Source organism: Tachyglossus aculeatus, chromosome 11 (genome assembly GCF_015852505.1).
Source record: "Tachyglossus aculeatus isolate mTacAcu1 chromosome 11, mTacAcu1.pri, whole genome shotgun sequence".
Taxonomy (NCBI): Eukaryota; Metazoa; Chordata; class Mammalia; order Monotremata; family Tachyglossidae; genus Tachyglossus; species Tachyglossus aculeatus.
The window spans coordinates 2045554-2065801 of record NC_052076.1 but is presented as its reverse complement, the minus strand read 5'-3'; the positions used below and the strand labels follow the sequence as shown (position 1 = coordinate 2065801).

Sequence of the window (20248 nt, the reverse complement as noted above, 5' to 3'; positions counted from 1 at the left end):
ACTATGTGCTAGAACAGTACTAAAAACTGGGGTAGATACAAGTTAATCAGGTTGGACACAGTCCATTTCCCACATGGGGCTCACAGTCTTAGTCCCATTTTAGAGATAAGGTAACTGAGGTGCACAGAAGTGAAGTGACTTGCCTAAAGTCATACAGCAGATAAATGGCAGAGCTGGGATTAGAACCCAGGTCCTTCTGACAACCAGGCTTTTGCTCTATCCACTAAACCACACTGCTTCTCTTCAATTTGAGGCAGAGATTTGGACTGGTTCCTGTCCCATCCCAAGGAGGGCAGAACATTGGCCCGTCACATGCCAGGCTAACAGATAACAAATCCTCTACCTCTACATTTGCATTTCTTAACAAATATTAACTTTGCCGTTGGCTTCAACCAGCATGTTGAAAGTTGGCTCATCTGTAACATAAACTTTCTGTAATGCCAATTAAAACACAGGGATGGGAAAGGATTGCAGCAAGAAGGCTTGCCTCCAGTAACCTGCCTCCCACCTGGGAATCTGCCTCTACTCTAGGAGCACACTTCCCAACTGGTAACACAACTCATAGGGAAAGAGCATAGGACTGGAAGTCAGGAGACCTGGGTTCTAGCCCCAGTTCTGCCTCCTGTCTGGCTGTGTGACCTTGAGCAGGTCACTTAACTTCCCTGGGACTCAGTTTTCTTATCTGTAAAATGTGGATCAAATTCCCATTCTCCCTCCCCATTAGACAGTAAGCCTCATGTGGGACAGGAATTGTATCTTACCTGATTATCTTGTAAATACACCAGTTCTTGGCACATAGTAGGCACTTAATAAACAGCTTTTTTAATATTATTCCACGCCAATGCCCTTAGAAGGAAAGGGACAAATAGCTATTTTGGGAGGGGAGAAACAGTCCTAGAAGAAACAGAAGAGACCTGACTATCCCCCCTGGGTTCCTAAACCAAGACTGGTACCTGATTTGATCCTAAGAGTATTGTCTCTCCCCTAACACGAATTCCCTTGGTGATTCGGAAAAAAAACCCAGGGGTTTTAAACTTCAATTAGCCAGATATTTCCCCACTTGTCGTGTGAAGACCTGGTCTGACTTTATAAAAACACAAATCCTAACTACTAATTGCATCATCACCCTCCTCCTCCTCCTCATTATTATTATGGTACTAAATGGAATCTAATAAATCCCACAAATTCACCCATTACAGAATAATGTGCAGTAACAACTCCTTTTCCATAACCCTAACAGATCTATATCCATTGGAATGAAGAAGACAAACAGATTGGAAAGATGGGTGAAATCATGTTATATTTCGTGTATAAAAATGTTTCACATTTTAACTAGACATTCTAACTCAATCTCGCTTCACTCCCCTCTCTCCCTCCTTCTTTCTCTCTCTCTCTCTCCCCCTCCCATTTCTCTCTCACTCTCCAATGCCTCTCTTACATTAGGAAACAGCCTCATTCACACCCACTGCATCTATTTTACGGGCAATTTATTTCCTGCTGCATATAAGGAGCACGGGGAGAAGATGGGGGATCATTCCATATGGGCTTCTCCACCGAACGGCTTCTCTGGGAGTAGCTGTGACCTCACCTTCTCTGTAATATTGGGGGCAGTGGGGTCCATAGCCGGGCAACATCAGGGGGCTTGGGTTTGGCAGGGGCAGGAGACGTGGTCATGTTGAAGGGGGAGATGCGCTGGCCTGGGAAACTGGCATTTGATTTCCGGGGCTTGGGGGACTAGCGGACTTGAGGGGGGTCAGATCCACTTCTGCAGGTTATCGATGGCCCTAGGAGGGCCGTGTGACGATGGGAGGTTATTTGGAGGGGGAGGAGCAGGACTGGGGAGGGGTGGGAAGAAGAAGGGTTGGGGGGCTTGGTTTCATGCTGTTGTCTGTTTGATGAGTTGTGAGCCTATGGCTGCACACAGTGGACTCCAGAGTCAAGGGAGGCCTCCCGCGGGGCCCGGCCCAGTTCCTGGACAGTAGTGGTGAGCGGGCAGAAAACAGCCAATTGCCAGGCTGCACAGTCCGTTTCACTCAAGGGGACATTACATTTCCCCACAAAACCTCCTGAAATGCAGCAGTGTGGCCTAGTGGAAAAACCACAGGCCTAGGAGTCAGAGGACCTGGGTTTTAATTCCAGCTCCGCCACTTGTCTACTAGGTGACTTTGGGCAAATCACTTCATTTCTCTGGGGCCCAGTTACCCCATCTGTAAAATGAGGATTAAATCCTCCTCCTTATGACTTAGACTGTGAGCCTCATGTGGGTAAGAGACAGTGTCCAACTTGATTAACTTGTATCTAGCCTAGTGCTTAGTACAGTGACTGGTGCATAGTAAGTACTTAACAAGTACCATATAAAAAAAAATGCTGGGCTCCAGTTTGGCTTGCTTAACTTATGGCTATCACGGGCAGACAGCCATTCCCTGCCTCTCCAAATTTGCTTCTTCCTCCAACTCCTCATCTCACCCCAGTGCTTCCCTCTATCCAGGCCCCCTCTCCCCGACCTTCGGGACCTCAATCAATCAATCAATGGTATTTATTGAGCATTTATTGTATGCCCGGCACCTCTCTCCCCTCCAAGACCTCCCTCCCCTTCATGTCCTCACTCCCCCCCACCCCAGGACCTCCCTCCTCCAGGGGAACACAGGGTCTTGGGCTCTGGCCCTAGCTCTGTTAATGGTCAGGGTCCCAGTAACTAGACCTCGGCCTGGGGCAATTAGAGGAATCACAATTGACAAAGGTTAAGGTATGTTCGGCCTGTTTCTACCTATTTATCTCTCTTAGGGAGTAATGTGTGCCCAGCCCCAAATTTCACCATTCTGCCCCTGAAACCCAACGAGGGTGAGAGAAATGGGAGAAGGGATGAGGAGAGAGACCACAAAGCCAGAATGCGGAGGGAAAGGATAGGCTAGTACACTCTCCAAAGTGCTTAGTACAGTGCTCTGCACATAGTAGGTGCCCGATAAGTACTTCTGATTGATTGGTTGTGGAACTCCTTAGTTTAATACATGAATCTGAACCCCCTTTTAATTCCTTTCCTAATAATAAAAAACACCAATGACTGTACGTGTTTTTCTCATGACTCAGGGGGGTGGGGAGTGGTTGGGGAGTTTCCCAGAGCTTCTGAGATTTTTTATGGCATTTGTTAAGCGCTTACTATGTGTCAAATACTGTTCTAAACACTGGGGTATATACAAGTTAATTAGGCAGGACACAGTCCCTGTCCCACATAGGGCTCACAGTCTAAGTAGGAGGAAGAACAGGAGAACTGAGGCACAGAAAAGTTAAGTGATTTGCCCAAGGTCACACAGCAAGCAACTGGCAGGGTCAGGTTAGAACCCAGGTCCTCTGACTCCCAAGGCCCGTGCTCTTTATGGCATTTATAAAGCACTTACTATGTTCAAAGCACTGGGGAGGTTACAAGGTGATCAGGTTGTCCCACAGGGGGCTCACAGTCTTAATGCCCATTTTACAGATGAGGTAACTGAGGCACAGAGAAGTTCAGTGACTTGCCCAAAGTCACACAGCTGACAATTGGCAGAGCCGGAATTTGAACCCCTGACCTCTGACTCTAAAGCCTGTGTGCTCTTTCCACTGAGCCATACTGCTTTCCACTAGGTTATGCTGTTTCTCACTTCACCTGTTTTCCTCAGGCCTGGAAAAGAGATGAGGGAGCTCAGGCGGCCCTGAGAGGAGGAAGCCCAGGAAATAGGAACTCAAATGTTCTCTCCACTGTGTCCGGCCTTCTGTCATCTCCCATCTCATGGGAGATGCGCTTAGTACAGTGCTGTGCACACAGTAAGTGCTCAATAAATACGATTGAAGATCTCAGACCCCGGCCAGCCGCCTTCAGACCCTGACCCTAATCCGGGGCCCCAGGCAGGACGCTCAGCCATCTCTCCTTCAAGCCCCACCCCCGGCCTTGCATCTCCAGAACAGACCTCCCCACCCACATGGGCAGTGGGACCACCAGACTGGCATCTGGGGAGAAACACAGAAGGGGAGAGTCAGGAACACCAGGAGCCAGGTTTTGCTCCCTCAGGGCCAGTTGGAACCATTTCCACAATTCCAGCCGGGAAGGCACATTGGGTGGCAATGTCTGGGATGGCTCATTTTCGCGAGATATATAAATCCCTTAGAAACCCAGTAGACCAGAGAGGAGCACTCAGACTTTATGGCTGAGGGGGAGTCACGAGTGGGGGGAGGATGTGTCGTGTCTGGGGAATGTCCTGGAGCTTAGGGCATGGAGTCAAACCTTGACTGAATCCATCACACCTGTCACCCACTCTGCCCCTCCTGTCCACTTCATCGACTAGAACAACAAGGACAGAGACTGTCTCCAATCTGATCATCTTGTACCTGGCCTGGTGCTTAGTACAGTTCTTGGCACATAGTAAACACTTAACAAGTACCAAAATAAACCTCACCATCATCTTTGATGAAGTGCAAACTGAGGCAAAACTGATTAATTCCCAAGTCTCTCAGGGAGTCTGGGAAGTTCACTGGGATTCCCAGGACTGTGGCAGTGACCTCTCCCCTGCTGGTCTGAAGGGAGCCCAGAGATCTCTGCCCCCCAAAACCTGACCATAGGGTGCTTATTGCAGTGCCCAAGGATGTGGTATTTGTTACAGCCTCTAAGCTTGTGTGGGTTAAGAAGGAAGAGCTGCCAACTTGTACTTCCCAAGCACTTAGTACAGTGTTCTGCACACAGTAAGCGCTCAATAAATATGATTGATTGATAGAGAAGAGCTGAGAGATGAAAGAAAGGAAAAGGAGAAGTTGGAGTGTCTCCCAGCAGCCTGGCTTTCTTCTACCAGGGCCTCAGATAGATTGTGCAGCCTTGGGAGTGACTGTCCTCTTCCTGGGAATCAGAAGGGGCCACTGCTCCATGAGGTCCTGTGGGTTAGAAAGAGGCCCCTGTGGGGCTTCGAGGCAGTGGAGAGAAAGGAGAGCTGAATTTCCAACGTTCCCACTGAGAGAGCAGCCACAGTGAGTCAGGACAAGCTGTCCTTTAGAACTGGGAAGGAGGGGGACACAGAGGAGGCTGCTGAGAAGGCTGGAACTGCTGCCCTACAATGCCCACGAAAGGGAACCGTATGGCCCAGGTGGGGCCTGCCAGGCCCAGAGTCCCCATTCTCCCTACGTTGGGTTGCTGCCCAGGTCCAGTGGCCGGGGACAGCCAGACTCAAGCTGTGGCCCAGAGCACCTAGAGGGGATTCTTTCCCTGGACTCCGGGCCAGAGCCGAACTCAGCCTCACAGCTGGAGTGGCTACCACCTGCTGCCCACCAGGGACTCTGCTGCCGGGAACCAGTCTGGCATGGCTGGAGTAGGGTGGCCGGGGGGCAGAACTGAAGGATCCCAGGAACAGAGAGCTTCAGGGAGGACAGTGTGTCCTGAGTCTCGGTCACAAGCCATGTTGGGCTGAGCTGCAGACCCGATCAGGTATGGTGCCCGCCATTAGAGTGGGAGAGGGCCACTGGTCTGCTGGGCAGCAGGGTTAACAGCAAGTGCATGCACTTAGGAGACGGCATAAAACATTCTCAACATCTGCACATGCCCTTCACCCCTGGGGGTGTAGGCCACTGCCCAGCTGGGCACCTCAATGCTACCAGTAATCACAGGGAAGGCACTCCGTCAAGTCACGTCTTCACCTTCTCCCCCACCCTCCTCCTCAGGGCCCCCACATACACACACACACATCCAACCCCCTCAAATTCAGGGGTTTCTGTAACACCCCCAACATATCAGAAGAAAGTAGTGTCGGCCAAGCAGGGCCCAAGGGGCAGGAGGGAAGCAGCAGGCTCCCCGCAAGCAGGAACAGAACAGCGAAGGCAAAGAGAATGACTCTCATGCTGAGTCTGGGAGCCCGATTCCTTGGGAGCAAAGTCCCAAGGTTCAAGTCTTCTTACTCAACAGGTCTGCGGCCCCAATTCTTCCCAAACCCGGCCTCCACTCCTCCTAAGGGAGAGCTTTGCCCCTGCCTGAATAAATCTCTTGCTTCTGGACACCACATCAGTTACAGCCCTTGAGAGTGGGTAGATTACTTACAGGACAGAAAGCAGGATGAAGCCTGGGGGGCATAGAAAGAGCATACCTGCAAGAGTCAGGATTCCTGGGCTTTAATCCCAGCTCTGACTCCAAGACAGTGCTCAGTTCTCTTCTCTATAATCCCCTCAGCTTCCCTGCTAATTCACTGCGGGGTGGCAGAAAGTAGATATGTGTGTGCATGCATGTGACAGGGAAAGGGTGGCGGGGTGGCATCAGGCCGTGTCAGCTCAACTTCCTTTTCCCCCTTTCCCACGGCTCAATCCTGGTAAGGCCTAAAAGATTCATTCAGGAGGGTACATCCTGAGGGGAAGCAGCGTGGCTCAGTGGAAAGAGCCCGGACTTTGGAGTCAGAGGTCATCGGTTCAAATCCCGGCTCTGCCACTTGTCAGCTGTGTGACTTTGGGCAAGTCACTTAACTTCTCAGTGCCTCAGTTCCCTCATCTGTAAAATGGGGATTAAGACTGTGAGCCCCACGTGGGACAACCTGATCACCTTGTAAACTCCCCAGCGCTTAGAACAGTGCTTTGCACATAGTAAGTGCTTAATAAATGCCATTATTATTATTATTACATCCCTGATGGAGTCCGCCCCGGATGAGTCCACACCGAAGCCAGGCTGAGGAAGACCAGGAATTTGTTTCTGAATGAGGTGAGTGGCTGTTGAACCATTTGACAGTGAATGAAAAGGGGATTTACTACTGGGCCTGGGTCACCAGCACCAGTTTGAAAGCAATAGGTTGGGCTGGTGGTATCAGGGCTACTTTAGGGTGGAACTGCTTCCTAGTGCCTACCTCCTGTTGGTCCGGGAATCCCTGACTCTGGAACTTCACCATCACTTTATGGAGACTCCGGGAACTTTACTGGGGACCCTTCAAGTTTGCAACAAGGCAGAGAGTAGAAACGCAGTCTGTCCAGCAGGCCGACAGACTGATACCAGGTGGTGTTCCTCTATTGGTTTAGAGGATTCCTAACTCCGAAACGGCTGTTCTGCCTACCTAGTGGGAGCCAGTGGTGACCTCAGATACTCATTCAGTGTGAGGATGTCGCCAGGCAGATTCAGACCCAAAACAGAATCTGCTCCTGGAAAATACTCTTCAGAAACTGGCAGGACAATCCTGTCCGTTTTCTCCTCGCTCACTCTCCTCCACAGCCCGGGCTGGAAGGAGGCTCAGAGAACCCTTCCGTAGCCACCTGCTCTTCCTGCTAGCCTACAGGAAGTCCCAGGCCTGAATCGCTCCCTTTCCCAAAGGGCCCAGGTGTCAGGCCCGGGGGGCGGCGGTGGGTGGGGGGGGGAGGTGAGGGGAACAGGGGGGCCGGGGAGGAGCCCCTTAGGGCCCACAGGTGCCTCAGCCAGGCCAGACATTTGAAATAAAGAGTGGTTTATTGACTGCTGTCGGGAGTTGGGCTGAGGGGGGCTTGTGTGCGTTTGGGCTTTTTTAATAAAAAGAAGCATCAAAAGGGAAAAGGTCAATGCGGCAGGGAGACGATGAATTGTGTAGGCATAGAGGTCTGAGTGCGTGAAGAGGGAAACGCATCCATTTACAGTATTTACAGAGACAAGCCAAAGGAGACAAGCAGATAGATACACGTGGAAAAGCCCCTCCCTGAGGCTGTTGGCATTTACCCACCTTCCTCCACCACCCCGGGGGAACTGGGAGAGGGAGTGTGGAAGGGATGGGTGTATTCCCAGGTGAAGTTCCTGCCAAGCTTCTCAGAGATGCCTTGAAGACTGAGGACTGGGATTTCGGGTGGAGCCACCGGTAAGGTTGATGGTTTCTCTCTGCCTAGCTTCCAATCCCCAAAGCAGGACAAGATTCTCCTCTCCACCCCTTGGGAGGGCAGGAAACATGGTAGACCTTGGTCCACGCCGGGGAAGTAGGGTGAGGGAGAGCCTGATTTGGAAAAATGGGTTTGGGGGAAAAGGAGAGTGTACAAGCCCCTTGCAGGAAGAGGGAAGGAGAGACAGCAAGGGAGCCATCTTTCTGGGACCAGAGAAGACTGCAGCGGGGAAGGGAGTTGAAGGTCGGAGTGCTGGATGGGTTCGCCAGCCCTCCCCGTCAGAGCCGATGGAGCTGAGCAGCGCCTCCTCTCCCACGTCTTCCTGCCTCGGTCTCCCCGTCTTCTCTCCTTCCAGGAGCCTGCCACAGGCTGCAGCTCCTCCTCCGATTCTCGCTTAGCTTCTTCGAGGGCCTCCTCCGCCCACAGTCCGGCCTCCTACTGAGGCGTCTTGGAGGAAGGTTTCTGACTTCCCCAGGGTCACCGTGTCCTTCACGGGTCATTAAATTAACCACACGGGGAGTGGAAATGCTGGACTTGTGGTTATTTTTCATGTAATAAATAAAAGATTCCTTTGTGTGCCTTCTGTGGCCCGGCCCGAGTCCTCCTGCTGTACAGTGGCTCCCACGTCCCCATGGAAACTACAGGTGGTCAAAAGCCGCAGCAGCGGCGGGAGGCCCGCTCGCCCTTGATGTGGAACTGTAATAATATGGGGAGCCTGGACAGAGTTAAAGAAATCATAACAACAGCACTGGTCAGGAGGGGAAATTGCACCAGGCCCTCCTCTGCTGAACTTTAAGACAGTGGAGTTAATCATTGACCCTTCTCCTATCTGATCATCAAAGATTAACTCCTCTTGGGACCCATTTCCTCCTCCTTTCCCTACCGCCTCACCTTGGAGTTTCTGGCCTGGTGGGAATTGTTCTCTCTCGGGGGAAGGAGGCTTTGCTCCTGATCCCTTGGTCCCCTGATCCCCTTCCGGGCCCAACTCTGGACATGGGAGGAGAGCTGGTCAAAAGACAAGGTCAAAGATGAGGGGGAAAAAGTTTCCAACTGTCTCACTGGACTCAGGAGAGCTTCTGGCTCCTGGCAGTGGCTGCTTAGAGGAGCCTCAGAGACCCAAATTGGCCTTTGGGGTTTGGAAGGTGCCTCTTGAAGGACTTTCTGGTCCTTGACCGTGGCCACTGAAGGGCCACCTAGCCCACCCTTCTTCCCTGATTAGTTGCCAGAACCCCCACTGGGGCATTTTGAAATTGAAGATTCAAAGTCGCAAAGGAATTAAAGGGTCACATTTAGGTGAAAGTAGGGAACCAGTCAATGAGGTACGGAACAATGGTCAGAGCCCCCTCTTTCCGCTGTCAGGGAGGGCAGCAGCGCCTGGATTGAACAGTCCATCCCCAGAAGCAGCGTACTCTGAGGGCTGACAGCACCTCTCATCAAACATCTAGACTGCAAGCTCGCTATGGGGAGGGAATGTGTCTACCAACTTGTTTGTACTCTACTCTCCCAAGTGTTTAGTACAGTGCTCTGCACACCGTAATCACTCAGTAAATACCACTGATTGGTCTCTGGGTGCCAGCTTGACCTGGGGCAGCCAGAAGGATTTCTGAGGGTCCCCAGCTTGGACTGTCCAAGGGCAGACCAAACGTGCTCCGAATCCCCGGATCGATGGCAGCATGCCCTCAACCGCTCCGGTCACCCCAGGGCCCAACTGCAGCAGCATCCCTCCCTCCAGCCCCGGGTCCCAGTTACCCATACCCTGGGAAGGTGACTTACTCAGAAGGCTGGAGTTGGAGAAGCGCCAAGCCTCGCTGTACGAGGAGTACGGGGAGTGGCTGTAGGCATTTCCAGAATAGTCGCTTCCTGCTAGCCGAAATGGAAAGGAAAGGAAAATGGCCATTGAGGCCCATGGCTGCCCAGATACCCTGGGTGGAAATCAGGACCGAGCTAGGAAGGTCCGCTGGGCTGGAGTGGGCTAGGGAGTGGGGCAGGGCATGGAATGGGGCAGCTCAACATTGACAGAAGGTCTCTGCCCCAGGCTGGCAGGGGAATAAGAGTCTCCTCCCCCTCTCCCGCCATAACATTTTGGGGCATCTGGAGACCACTTTGTGTTCCTCTGAATTTGTACCCTGCCTATTTCCAGGGTTGAAACCTGGGGCTGCCCACGGCCTAATAGTTTCCACTCAAGTTCCTGCCCCACGTCAAGGCTACCTGAAGGCAGCTTGGGCCATTTGAGCCTATTATGCCAGCCAGCCAGTGCTCTACATTGTCTAAAAGGAAAACATGGTGGTCCCCCATCAGCGGGGGGCCAATCGGCCCGCCGCCATCCCAGGCAGGTCAACACACTAGCCCCAGGTGCCCCTCTGCCCCTCTGTTGGCCCTCACAATTAGGAGAGCAGCAGGGCGGCCTGGTCTCTGCCCCAGCCGGTGGTGGGAGAAGGGAACAGGGCCGGGGAGCAGGCCGGGATCTGGGATTTTGATTGAGAGGCCCCATTATCCACCCGGTTAAAAAAAATAACCGAATCTTTTCCTTTTTTATCTTGACCAATCTCATTTCACGCTCCAGGGGAGGGGGTGGGGGGGAGGGCGGGAGGAAGGGCGAAGGGAGTCTGGAGTCTGTATTTGCAACGCTGCATTAAGCACATCTCCACGGTAACGCAGCAGCCACAACTGCCGGCTCAGCGGGTTCCCAGGGAGAGCGCTCGGCAGCGGGGGCTGCCGGACTAGGGCAGGCTACCTGCCTCGGTGTGGGATGCGCGGGTCAAACGGTTGGCAAAAATTAACCCCTCACTGGGGACAGTGGGTTAATGAGCACCGCTGGGGCTGAGACCGATGGATCCTGCCTCTCCCCCAGGCACCGCCCCACCAGCCTTGCCCCGCCAGCCGAGCAACTCGGGGCTCCCCATTTGCCTCCATCCGGGAGGAGGCAGAAGGCCTTCCATCCTTCTGTCTGCCCCTGAATGGGATCCTGAGGCTGCAGGGGGCAGACACAATGCCACCCTCACAATGGTGCTGCTAGGGTGAACCCTCGTCACCAGGGAATCAAAGCCTTCTTTGTGCCAATCCCACTGGGCCTGAAGAAGGGCTGCCCAGCCCCAGGGGTCCCTGCCACACTCCCTGCCAGCCCAGCCACCCAAACTTCTTTCTGGACACCCTCGGAAGTAGAACTGGGGCACATCGAATGACGAGTAGAAAGATGGGCCAGGAGGGAAGAAGAAGGTATCTTTCCTGGGTACAGTCCATGGCACCCAGACAGCAGGGAAACACTCCGTCACTGCCGCCACCCTGGCCGTGGCTGATCTCCAAAGGATAGTGAGGGCAATGCCATGAGCTGGGGGCGGGGTGGGGGGACAGGTCATCCCGGGGGAAAGGGAAAAGGAGAAGGAGACCCTGGCCCAGGGCCGAGGATCCAGGACTCCTAGCACCTATCTCCCACACCAGATAGGGACCCAGGAGAGCAAAGCTCTCCTGCAGTGGGTGAGAGGCACCAGCTGACCCTTCTCCCACCCCTCCACTGGGGTCCCGCCCATCTCCATTCTCCTTACCTGCCACCATGCCTGCGATGGCAGAGGAGGCGTAGCTGCCCTGCCCGCTGCTGGGGATGTGGGGTGGGTATCCTGGCAACGTGGGGCCCACCATCTCTCGCCCTGGAGGAGAAGAAAAAGGGATGGCTGAACCTCAGAGGAGGTGGAGCCCTGGTCCCCGGCTTGGCGAGGGCACCAACTCTCCCAACACCCCTTCTCGGTTCCGGCCCGCAGGGAGTGCGGGGAACCTGAGTCCCCAGAGAACAATCCCGTCAACAGCCCGAGTCGCCGACAGCTGGAACCAAACCCTCAGTCACAGGGCTGGGTGGGAATTTACAATCTCCCCAGAACTGCTTTACAGCGGAGTTCAGAGACCAATAAAAGTTTGGTTTTGATTTGGAAGCCTCATGCCTCTGCGGGGCCGTGAGCTCCCCCTCGGCCCCCTTGACCCTGTCTCAGGCACAAGACCGAGGATGGACCTGGAGAGGGTCGGCCTGGTGTTCTCCCAAAACAGCACGTCCGGGCCGGGGCCTTTCACAGTTAGGGTGGTGTTATTATGTCCTGGATCACATTCCTGAGGGCTCTGGGGCGAGACTGGGAACCACTGGTGACCCCATCCTTCAAATGAGGATCGGCAGCCTGTGCCCACGAGGGCCTTGGTTGAAGGAATAACAGCACAGGAGGGCAAGAAGACCAAAATTGGACCCCCTAAGGCAAGGAATCCGGGGGTGGATTCTGACTTTCCATCTCCCGCTCCACCTGGGGAACTCACCTTCCCCAAACTATCTCTCCTTCCCACCTGGACAAGCTGCCATCAGACCCAAGCCAGCTCTCCCACACTGTTCCAACCTAGAACGTTCTCCGTGCAGCTCTGGTAAGCTGGTTCTCTTCCCTCCTTAAGTGACCTATCATGACCCTGCCCCTCAGTGGACATGAGGACCATGGGCTCTCCCCCAAGCTCCCTCCACATCTCTGTCTTCCATGCCTCTCACTCTCAAGCTCCCTAACATCCCTTTCCCTTCTCTCCTCCACACTCTAGGCTACGTCTTTCATCCACAATCCCTGCTCCAGTCCCCATGACTCTACCAAGGAGAGTATGCAATGTTCAGTTGGTCCCATATTAGACTATAAGTTCCTCGAGGGCAGGGATCATGTCTCACATTTCTACTATATGTTCCTAAACACCCAGTACAGCGCTCTGAACCCAGTATGGACCCAGTACAGCACTCTGCATCCAGAAGGCATCTGATACAGCTCCTTTCACACAGTTGGCTCCCAGAGATATCCTCCACACAGCAGGCAGCTACTACAGCAGTGCCCTGCAAACAGCAGGCAGCCAATACACTGCCCTGCCCATAGTGGAGAAAGAAGCATTGGCAAATAGGCTCTCTCTCCTTAGAGCACAGTGGGCCCTCTGGGTAACATCGTGGAGGACAGGCAAACAGGATGCCCCACTACTATTTAGGTGATGTCCCTCTGCCCAGCCTTGCCCAGGGCAGGAGAAGAGGATAGCGAATGGACAGAGGTCGGAACCCAACCAGTAGCGTTTTCAAGTTTGGAGCCTGATTATAAGCTCCTTGAGGGCAGGAAAAGTGGGTTGGTTTTGTTTGTTTCCCCTCCCTTGTATTTCCTGTGGAACTTAGTACTCTGCTTTGCTTGCAGCAAGCAAGAATAACGAAAACCGTGGCTGCCTGACCGCCAGGGTCAACCTGACATATCTGTAACTTATTTACCTGTATTGGTGTCTGTCTTCCCGACTCTAGACTTAAAAATCGTCGTGGGCAGGGAATGTGTCTGTTTATTCTTGTATTGTACTCTCCCAAGGGCGTAGTACAGTGTTCTACACATAGTAAGTGCTCAATAAATACAACCGAATGAATGAATATCTGTGTCTGGGGGACCCGAAAAGGGAAGGGTACAGGCCACGACCACTGGGAACTGAAGGGAAAGACCAGAGGCTGATGGATTTTTGTGCATTTGGACCAAGTGTCATTGAGCTAGCTAACATGCACATTAGCATCTATTTGATGCAAAAGTTCAGGCTTTTGTCCAGATGTTTGCACAGGCTCGTACTTTCCCACCCCTTGGAGGAAGCAGCAGATGTTTGGGAGGTAGACAACAGAGGGTAAAGATGGAAAGGAGGATGGAAGGGAGGAGTTCTGACAAGAGGGCATCCTTTGCCCTAGCATTAAGTTTCACCATAAGGCAGTGAACAGTGAATCTGTGGGAAGAAAACCTTATTTAACATTAAATTAAAGGGTTGGGAGTCTAGATTCATTCCCAAATAGGTTTCGTGTCTTTAGACCCGAGTGAGCCTCCTAAAATCTTCTCCAATCCAATGCTGCTTTAGGCTTTCTGGTGCCCAGTAGGTCTTATGCATGCAGCATGACTTAGAAGAAAGATTATGGGCCTGGGAGCCCCAAGGACCTGGGTTCTAATCCCGACTCCATCACATGTCTTCTGTGTGACCTTGGGAAAGTCAGTTAACTTCTCTGGGCCTCAGTTACCTCATCTGTAAAATGGGGATTAAGACTGTGAGCCCCACATAGGACAGGGACTCTCTTCAAACTGATAAACTTATATCTACCCCAGTGCTTAGAACAGTGTTTGACATGTAGTAAGCGCTTAACAAGTGCCTTAATTATTATGACTATTATCCACAGCTATTTGGTCATAACCCAGAACAAGCTTGATTGGACCAAATCCACCTTTATTATTCACTAACTCCATGACTGGATATCTCCAGTGTGTAGAGGTGGCTCAGTGAATCACTGCATGGGCACCATGTTTGGCTAAACCTTGGGGCTCTCAAGCTAAGAATTTCAGCAGACTTGAGCCATAAAAGGTTGAGATCTCTTCAGCCCAACTCAAAGAATAAGAGGACACCACTTGAAACCCACCACTTGAAACCCAAGGTGGGCTGAGTCTGCCCGACTGTTCTGAGCCACTGCCAAAACCAAATACCTCTGAACCACCTCTGTGCAAAGTGAATTAGGGGAATAAAAAATAATAATAATTATGGGATTTATTAAGCATTTACTATGCACCAGGCACTGTACTAAGCACTGGAGTGGGTTCAAGCAAATTGAGTTGGCCACAGTCCCTGTCCCATGTGGGGCTCAGTCTCAATCCCCACTTTACAGATGAGGTAACTGCAGCACAGAGAAGTGAAGTGGCTTTCCTAAGGTCACGCAGCAGACAAGTGGCAGAGTCAAGATTAGAACCCATGACCTCCTGACTCTTAGGCCTGTGCTCTAACCACTAAGCCATGCTGTGGTCTGAACACGGGAAGAAATAACCTGTATAAAATGAGGGTGATCTGTACAACGGCATCTAGGCAATGAGAAAGATGAAGTAATAATAAAATTAATTGTGGTATTTGTTAAGTGCTTACCATGCACTTATTTGCACTATGCGCTTATTTGTTAAGCGCTTAGAACAGTGCTTTGCACATAGTAAGCGCTTAATAAATGCCATTATTATTGTTATTATTATTATGTGCCAGGCACTGTACTAAGCCCTGGGTTAGATATAAAATAACTGGGTCAGAGACAGTCCCCGTCCCACATAGAGCTCATGGTCTTAAATCCTCATTTTACAGATAAGGCAATAGAAGTGACTGGCCCAAGGTCACACGGCAGATAAGTGGCAGAGCAGGAATTAGAACCCAGATCCTTCTGACACCAAGGTTCTTGCTGTATCCGTTAGATTACGCTGCTTCCCTAAGTAGGAGGAATGAGGGGAAGAGTAGGGTAGTTGGGAAGGGGGAACGCAGTTGGGAAAGGGTGGGGACAGCATGGGCTGGCATTAGAGAGGTGCAGATTTGCACCCAGATTCTCCCTCCTTTCTCAACCTGTCCTCTAATTATGTTGAATTTTTTTTTGTAATGGCAGACATGCCTACACAGCTGACTAATCACCCCAAATCACCCACCTAACCCCTCCTGAAGTCAACGGCTAAAGGTGGGTTGGTCTAGCACCTCACACTCATTCTTCTTTCACTCAGTGGGATGAGGGCAAAGAGCACAGCAGCGGCCAGCGGAATGGCGCTGGGAGGCGAAAATGATGACAACATAGTGGCCGCTCCCTTCCCGGGACAGACTGAGAGGATGAGGGAGAGAAAACAAACATCCCTGGGACCAGCTTGGAATCCACATACTCTCTCTAGGGCCCTTTCGCCCCAAGTTCCTTGTAGCACTAGACTGTAAGCTTGTTGTGGGCAGGGAACATATCTACCAACTCTGTTGTACTGTACTCGCCCAAGCGCTTAGTGCAGTTCTCTGCACAAGGTAAGTGCTCAATAAATCACATCGATTGATTGGCACTGCTGGTGGGCAAAGGCGGGGACTTGGATGCCTCGTCCTTTGTGGCTACTGACACAGGTCGATGCTCCAAGACGTAGATCTCTGGAACCTCTCTAAACTGTAAGGTTGTTGTGGGCAGGGGATCAATCAATTAATCAACTGTATTTATTGAGCGCTTACTGTGTGCAGAGCACTGTACTAAGCGCTTGGGAAGTACAAGTTGGCAACATATAGAGACAGGCCCTACCCAACAGTGGGCTTACAGTCTATGTGTCTAACAACTCTGTTGTATTGTACCCTCCCAAGGGCTAAGTACAGTGCTCTGCAGGGAACAAGAGCTCCATAATTACCACTGACTGAATGAGGTATCAAGCTGCAAGTGTTCCCACTGGCAGCCCTCTCCCTTCTCTCCGGCGCCAATGTCACATACAGAGGACCCTGCCTGGGGTCCCCAGCACAGCACCACGGAAGGACGGGAGGTGCTCCAGGAAGGGGGGGAAGGCCCCCAGGCCCCCAGTTTGAGCGGGGGAAGACCACTGCTTCTCCCACATTGGTGGCTGGGCGGCCCTGCGCACCTTCAAGGCCCGAGGGCATCTGCCAGGGCATCTGCTTGGGCCTCCGTGACCAGCTTGTCAATCAATCGTATTTACTGGGCGCTTACTGTGTGCAGAGCACTGCACTAAGCGCTTGGGAGGTACAAGTTGGCAACATATTGGGTAGGGACTGTCTCTATATGTTGCCACCTTGTACTTCCCAAGCGCTTAGTGCAGTGCTGTGCCAGCTTGTCAATCAATCAATAGTATTTAGTGGGCGCTTACTGTGTGCAGAGCACTGCACTAAGCGCTTGGGAGGTACAAGTTGGCAACATATTGGGTAGGGACTGTCTCTATATGTTGCCACCTTGTAGTTCCCAAGCGCTTAGTGCAGTGCTCTGCAAACAGTAAGCGCTCAATAAATACGATTGATGATGATACAGAGACAGTCCCTACCCAACAGTGGGAAGCCTGCCTGCTCCTCCCACCCTCACAGTCACTCCGGAGAATGGGTGGGATGGGTTCCGGGGCACCTGCGAGTCTCCCAGCCCAGTCCTACCGGTTGCCCCCTCTTTCCCCCGGGCCTCCCGCAAGCCCCCCGCCCAGCCGGAGCCAGGAAGAGACCGGGCCCGAAGAGGGGAGGAGGTGGGTGACTCCCCCCCGGGTTGGGGGGGAGCTTCGGGGCCTCCCTGTCCGTACCTGGAAGGAGAGGCTGGCCTGGGAACTGGCCATACACGGAGGCGGCATGGGGAAAAGCATTGAAGGACGGGCCCGAGGCACCTGCCGGGCCCCCGGAGCCGACTTGCTGCAGGTCCAAAAAGGCGGAGCTAGATAAAGAGGAAGGGGTGGAGCTAGACCTGGGCCCATCGGGGGTTTCCTGCTTTATGGCGAAGGGGGAGTGCGGATCTGCCGGAGGGAGGGAGACAAACAAGGAGAGAGGGCCGTGAGATGGGGATGAGCAAGGACACACACACACACACACACACACGAAAGCCAACACGGGCGAGTGAGATGCGGGGGTGGGCCTCTCTCCGGCCAGGGGGGCGGGACGCCTGCCTCAATAACTGCAACAGTTGCCGTAGTAGTTGCAACTGCGCCCGACCACAACTCGCATAGCTGCCTGCCCAACTGGGGGAATTTGGGGGCCCCGGGGGCTGCCTCGCTGCCGACCCATGGGGCACCTGCAAAGCCCTCGGCCTAGAAAAATAATAATAATGTTGGTGTTTGTTAAGCGCTTACTATGTGCTAAGCACTGTTCTAAGCGCTGGGGAGGTTATAAGGGGATCAGGTTGTCCCACGGGGGGCTCACGCAATTTTAATCCCCATTTGACAGATGAGGGAACTGAGGCGCAGAGAAGTTGACTTGTCCATAGTCATACAGCTGACAGTTGGCGGAGGCGGGATTTGAACCCATGACTTCTGACTCCAAAGCTCGAGCTCTTTCTGCTGAGCCACACTGCTTCTCCCGAGGCCTAGGCCTATCTAGTCCTGGGGTGCGGGACGGGGGGAGCGCTTGGCAACCGCTCCCACAGGCCATTCATTGCCGGGGGTTTTGGGGAGCCCACAGCCCCTGAGTTCCCGTGACTCCCCCCCACGCCCCCAGGAGGACCACCAGACCGCCCCCACCATACCTGCCACCGTCGGGTAGGTCTGGTGGGCTGAGAGGTTGCGCCCGAGTGGGGTATTTGAAGGAGTCAGCGTGGTCTTCCCTTCATCCATCGCGCTGTTGAGCAGGGGCAGAGGGTAGAGACCCTAGAGAGAAAGGGGTAAATACTCAGACGCCCTTGGGAGCAGTTAGTTATTACTAATTAAGGCATTGGCCACTTTACAGCATCTGTCGCTGTCTCCAATGCTCCCACTCTGGTCCCTGGACTTCCCGAAGCCTCTGCTCAAAGGAAGTTGTCTACCCGGCGCAGTCTGAGACTGTAGATTTAGGGCCCCGGCCCCATGGGCAGGTGGAGGTGCGAGACTGGCACCAGCTCCTGCCATTAATGGAGAATTGTTGCCCCCTCCCATCCTCCCGTTGGCATCCACTGACTGTTATAGCATTCAACCCACTGCCCTTTGCACGGGGAATGTTCAAGTCAGGTGTGTGTGTGTTAGTTAAACAGTGGCTGTGCCTGCAAAGGACAAGTACATTTTTAGTTGAAATATCCAGAGTGGGATCTTATTTGGAGAACAGCCATGTTTTCTTTAGTGAAGCTTAGGAGACACAGGTCTTTATACCCCACCTCTGCTCTAGAGGGCTGCCAAAGTGACTTTTTTTTTTTTTTAATTGGACAGCAGGCCTACTAGATGGAACATTAGTCCTGGGAGCCAGGGATCCCAGGTTCTAATCCCAGTTCTGCTACTGGCCTGCTGGGTGACCCTAGGTAAGTCATTCAGCCTCTCGGTACCTCAATCATCTCGTAATAACATTGGCAACACTACCTCTCTATCCCTACCACACAGGGCTGTCCTAAGGATAAATGAGATAACAGATTCTAGACTGTGAGCCTACTGTTGGGTAGGGACCGTCTCTTTATGCTGCCAATTTGTACTTCCAAAGCGCTGAGTACAGTGCTCTGCACACAGTAAGCGCTCAATAAATACGATTGAATGAATGAGATAACATGTAAAAGCTCCAAAGAAATAAAAGTCCTCCCCAAACACAAGGTGTTACTTTTCTGATCTCACAAGAATAAACATGAGCAGGACTGTCCTGATTCTGAGAGGCTCCTGGGATGCCTTGAAGTTGGAGGAGGAGAAGGAGGAGGAGGGAGAAGAGAAACTTGATCACTCATTCCCACTAGAGACTTATGAATCTTAGCACACTGGAGTGAAATTTGAGGAAGTTGTTTATGGGAGATGGTCCTATTTGGGAAGGTAGATGGCAATTATTCTGTTGTCCCTGGAGGTACGAGGGGGTGGGTTTGATGAGGAAGGGTGCCACTCCTTTCCCTCTCTGTCTCCTGAAGCTGTGCTGAGCACTGGTGACTTAGGTGAGGTCCTGAGGTCAAAGCAAATCCAAGAAAACATTTCCTCTCCCAGTGGAAACTATTCCTATAGTAAACTGGGCAACCTGAAACATCAGCAGGTCCAAGAAAGGTTTGCGTAATTCATGGACAAGTGGTCCAGGGATGGTCAAAGAGGGGAGAGTTAGGGGTGTTGGATGGTCTGTGCTAGATCAAAGGAGGGAGAATTAGGGATGGAGAGGGGAGAGTTGGGGTATTGGGTAGTCTGTATTGAGTCACTGGAGAGAATCAGGGTTGGAGAAGGGAGAGTAAGGGGTGTTGGATGGTCCATGCTGGATCATGGGAGGGAGAGTTTCTGATGAAGGGGGGAGAACCACGATGGTGGATGGTCTGTACTGAGTCACTGAGGGGGAAAATCTGAGATGAAGAGGAGAGTGTGAGGTTAGGTGTCCAGGAGGGCAACTATCACACATTTCCCCTAAATGTCTTGGTGCTGCTGTTGGAGGTCAAGTCCGGAACTGGGTGGTCCACGGGGCCACAACCCAGGAATGGCGTGGTCCACTTTTTTAAGATACCAGCAAATGGCCAGACTGGAATGTGCTCATCTCTCTGGGGCGTGAGGAGGAAGATTTGGTTTCTGCTGCCTCAAGCGAATCCAATCTTTAGACGATACTGTTGCTGCTCCATCACCAGACTTGTGCAGACTCAGTGGCATGGTGGCATTTTCTCCCTGCAGGCTCGCTGAGGTGCCCAAGTCTTCCTTGCAGACTCACTCACATATATCTATTTTTCTGGACGACTCATTGATGTGGACCCATTTTCCTCCATGGACTCAATGTCCCCTTCCCTGCTGACATGTTGATGAATATCTCCCTCTCCGCCCCGCATCTGTAGATGGCCCTCTCTGGAGCCTCAGCCGTGCTGGGCAGTTTGCTGACACCCTCCCGGTCCCTCCAAGAGTTCTTGACCACCATTCCCCCAGTCACCGGTGACCTCCAGGCAGTCTGAGCTGACTCTGAAACTGTTGACCCCTTTCTGGCTCAGAAACCGCCCCTGCAGGTTCTTGGGGTGGACCGTGAAAAGGGGTAGTTGGTTTCCCCAGAGCACAAA

The 20248-nt window shown here is 52.5% G+C and overlaps 1 protein-coding gene across 7 annotated transcripts in view; it reads right to left on the bottom strand.

The window, feature by feature from the left end:
• Window positions 1-7410: 7410 nt before the first annotated feature.
• PAX8 (paired box 8) overlaps window positions 7411-20248 on the bottom strand; it is a 39324-nt gene continuing 26486 nt past the window's right edge. For 2 of the 7 annotated variants that reach the window (XM_038754154.1, XM_038754156.1), the window contains exons 7-11: window positions 17816-17936; window positions 16884-17090; window positions 11370-11471; window positions 9601-9690; window positions 7411-8542 (exon numbers count right to left, since the gene is read on the bottom strand). In XM_038754154.1, coding sequence (XP_038610082.1) covers window positions 8466-8542; window positions 9601-9690; window positions 11370-11471; window positions 16884-17090; window positions 17816-17936 — 597 coding nt within the window. In that variant the 3' untranslated portion in view covers window positions 7411-8465. The remainder of the gene's footprint in view (window positions 8543-9600; window positions 9691-11369; window positions 11472-16883; window positions 17091-17815; window positions 17937-20248) is intronic. The other 5 variants (XM_038754155.1, XM_038754157.1, XM_038754159.1 and 2 more) reach the window with 3 other exon arrangements.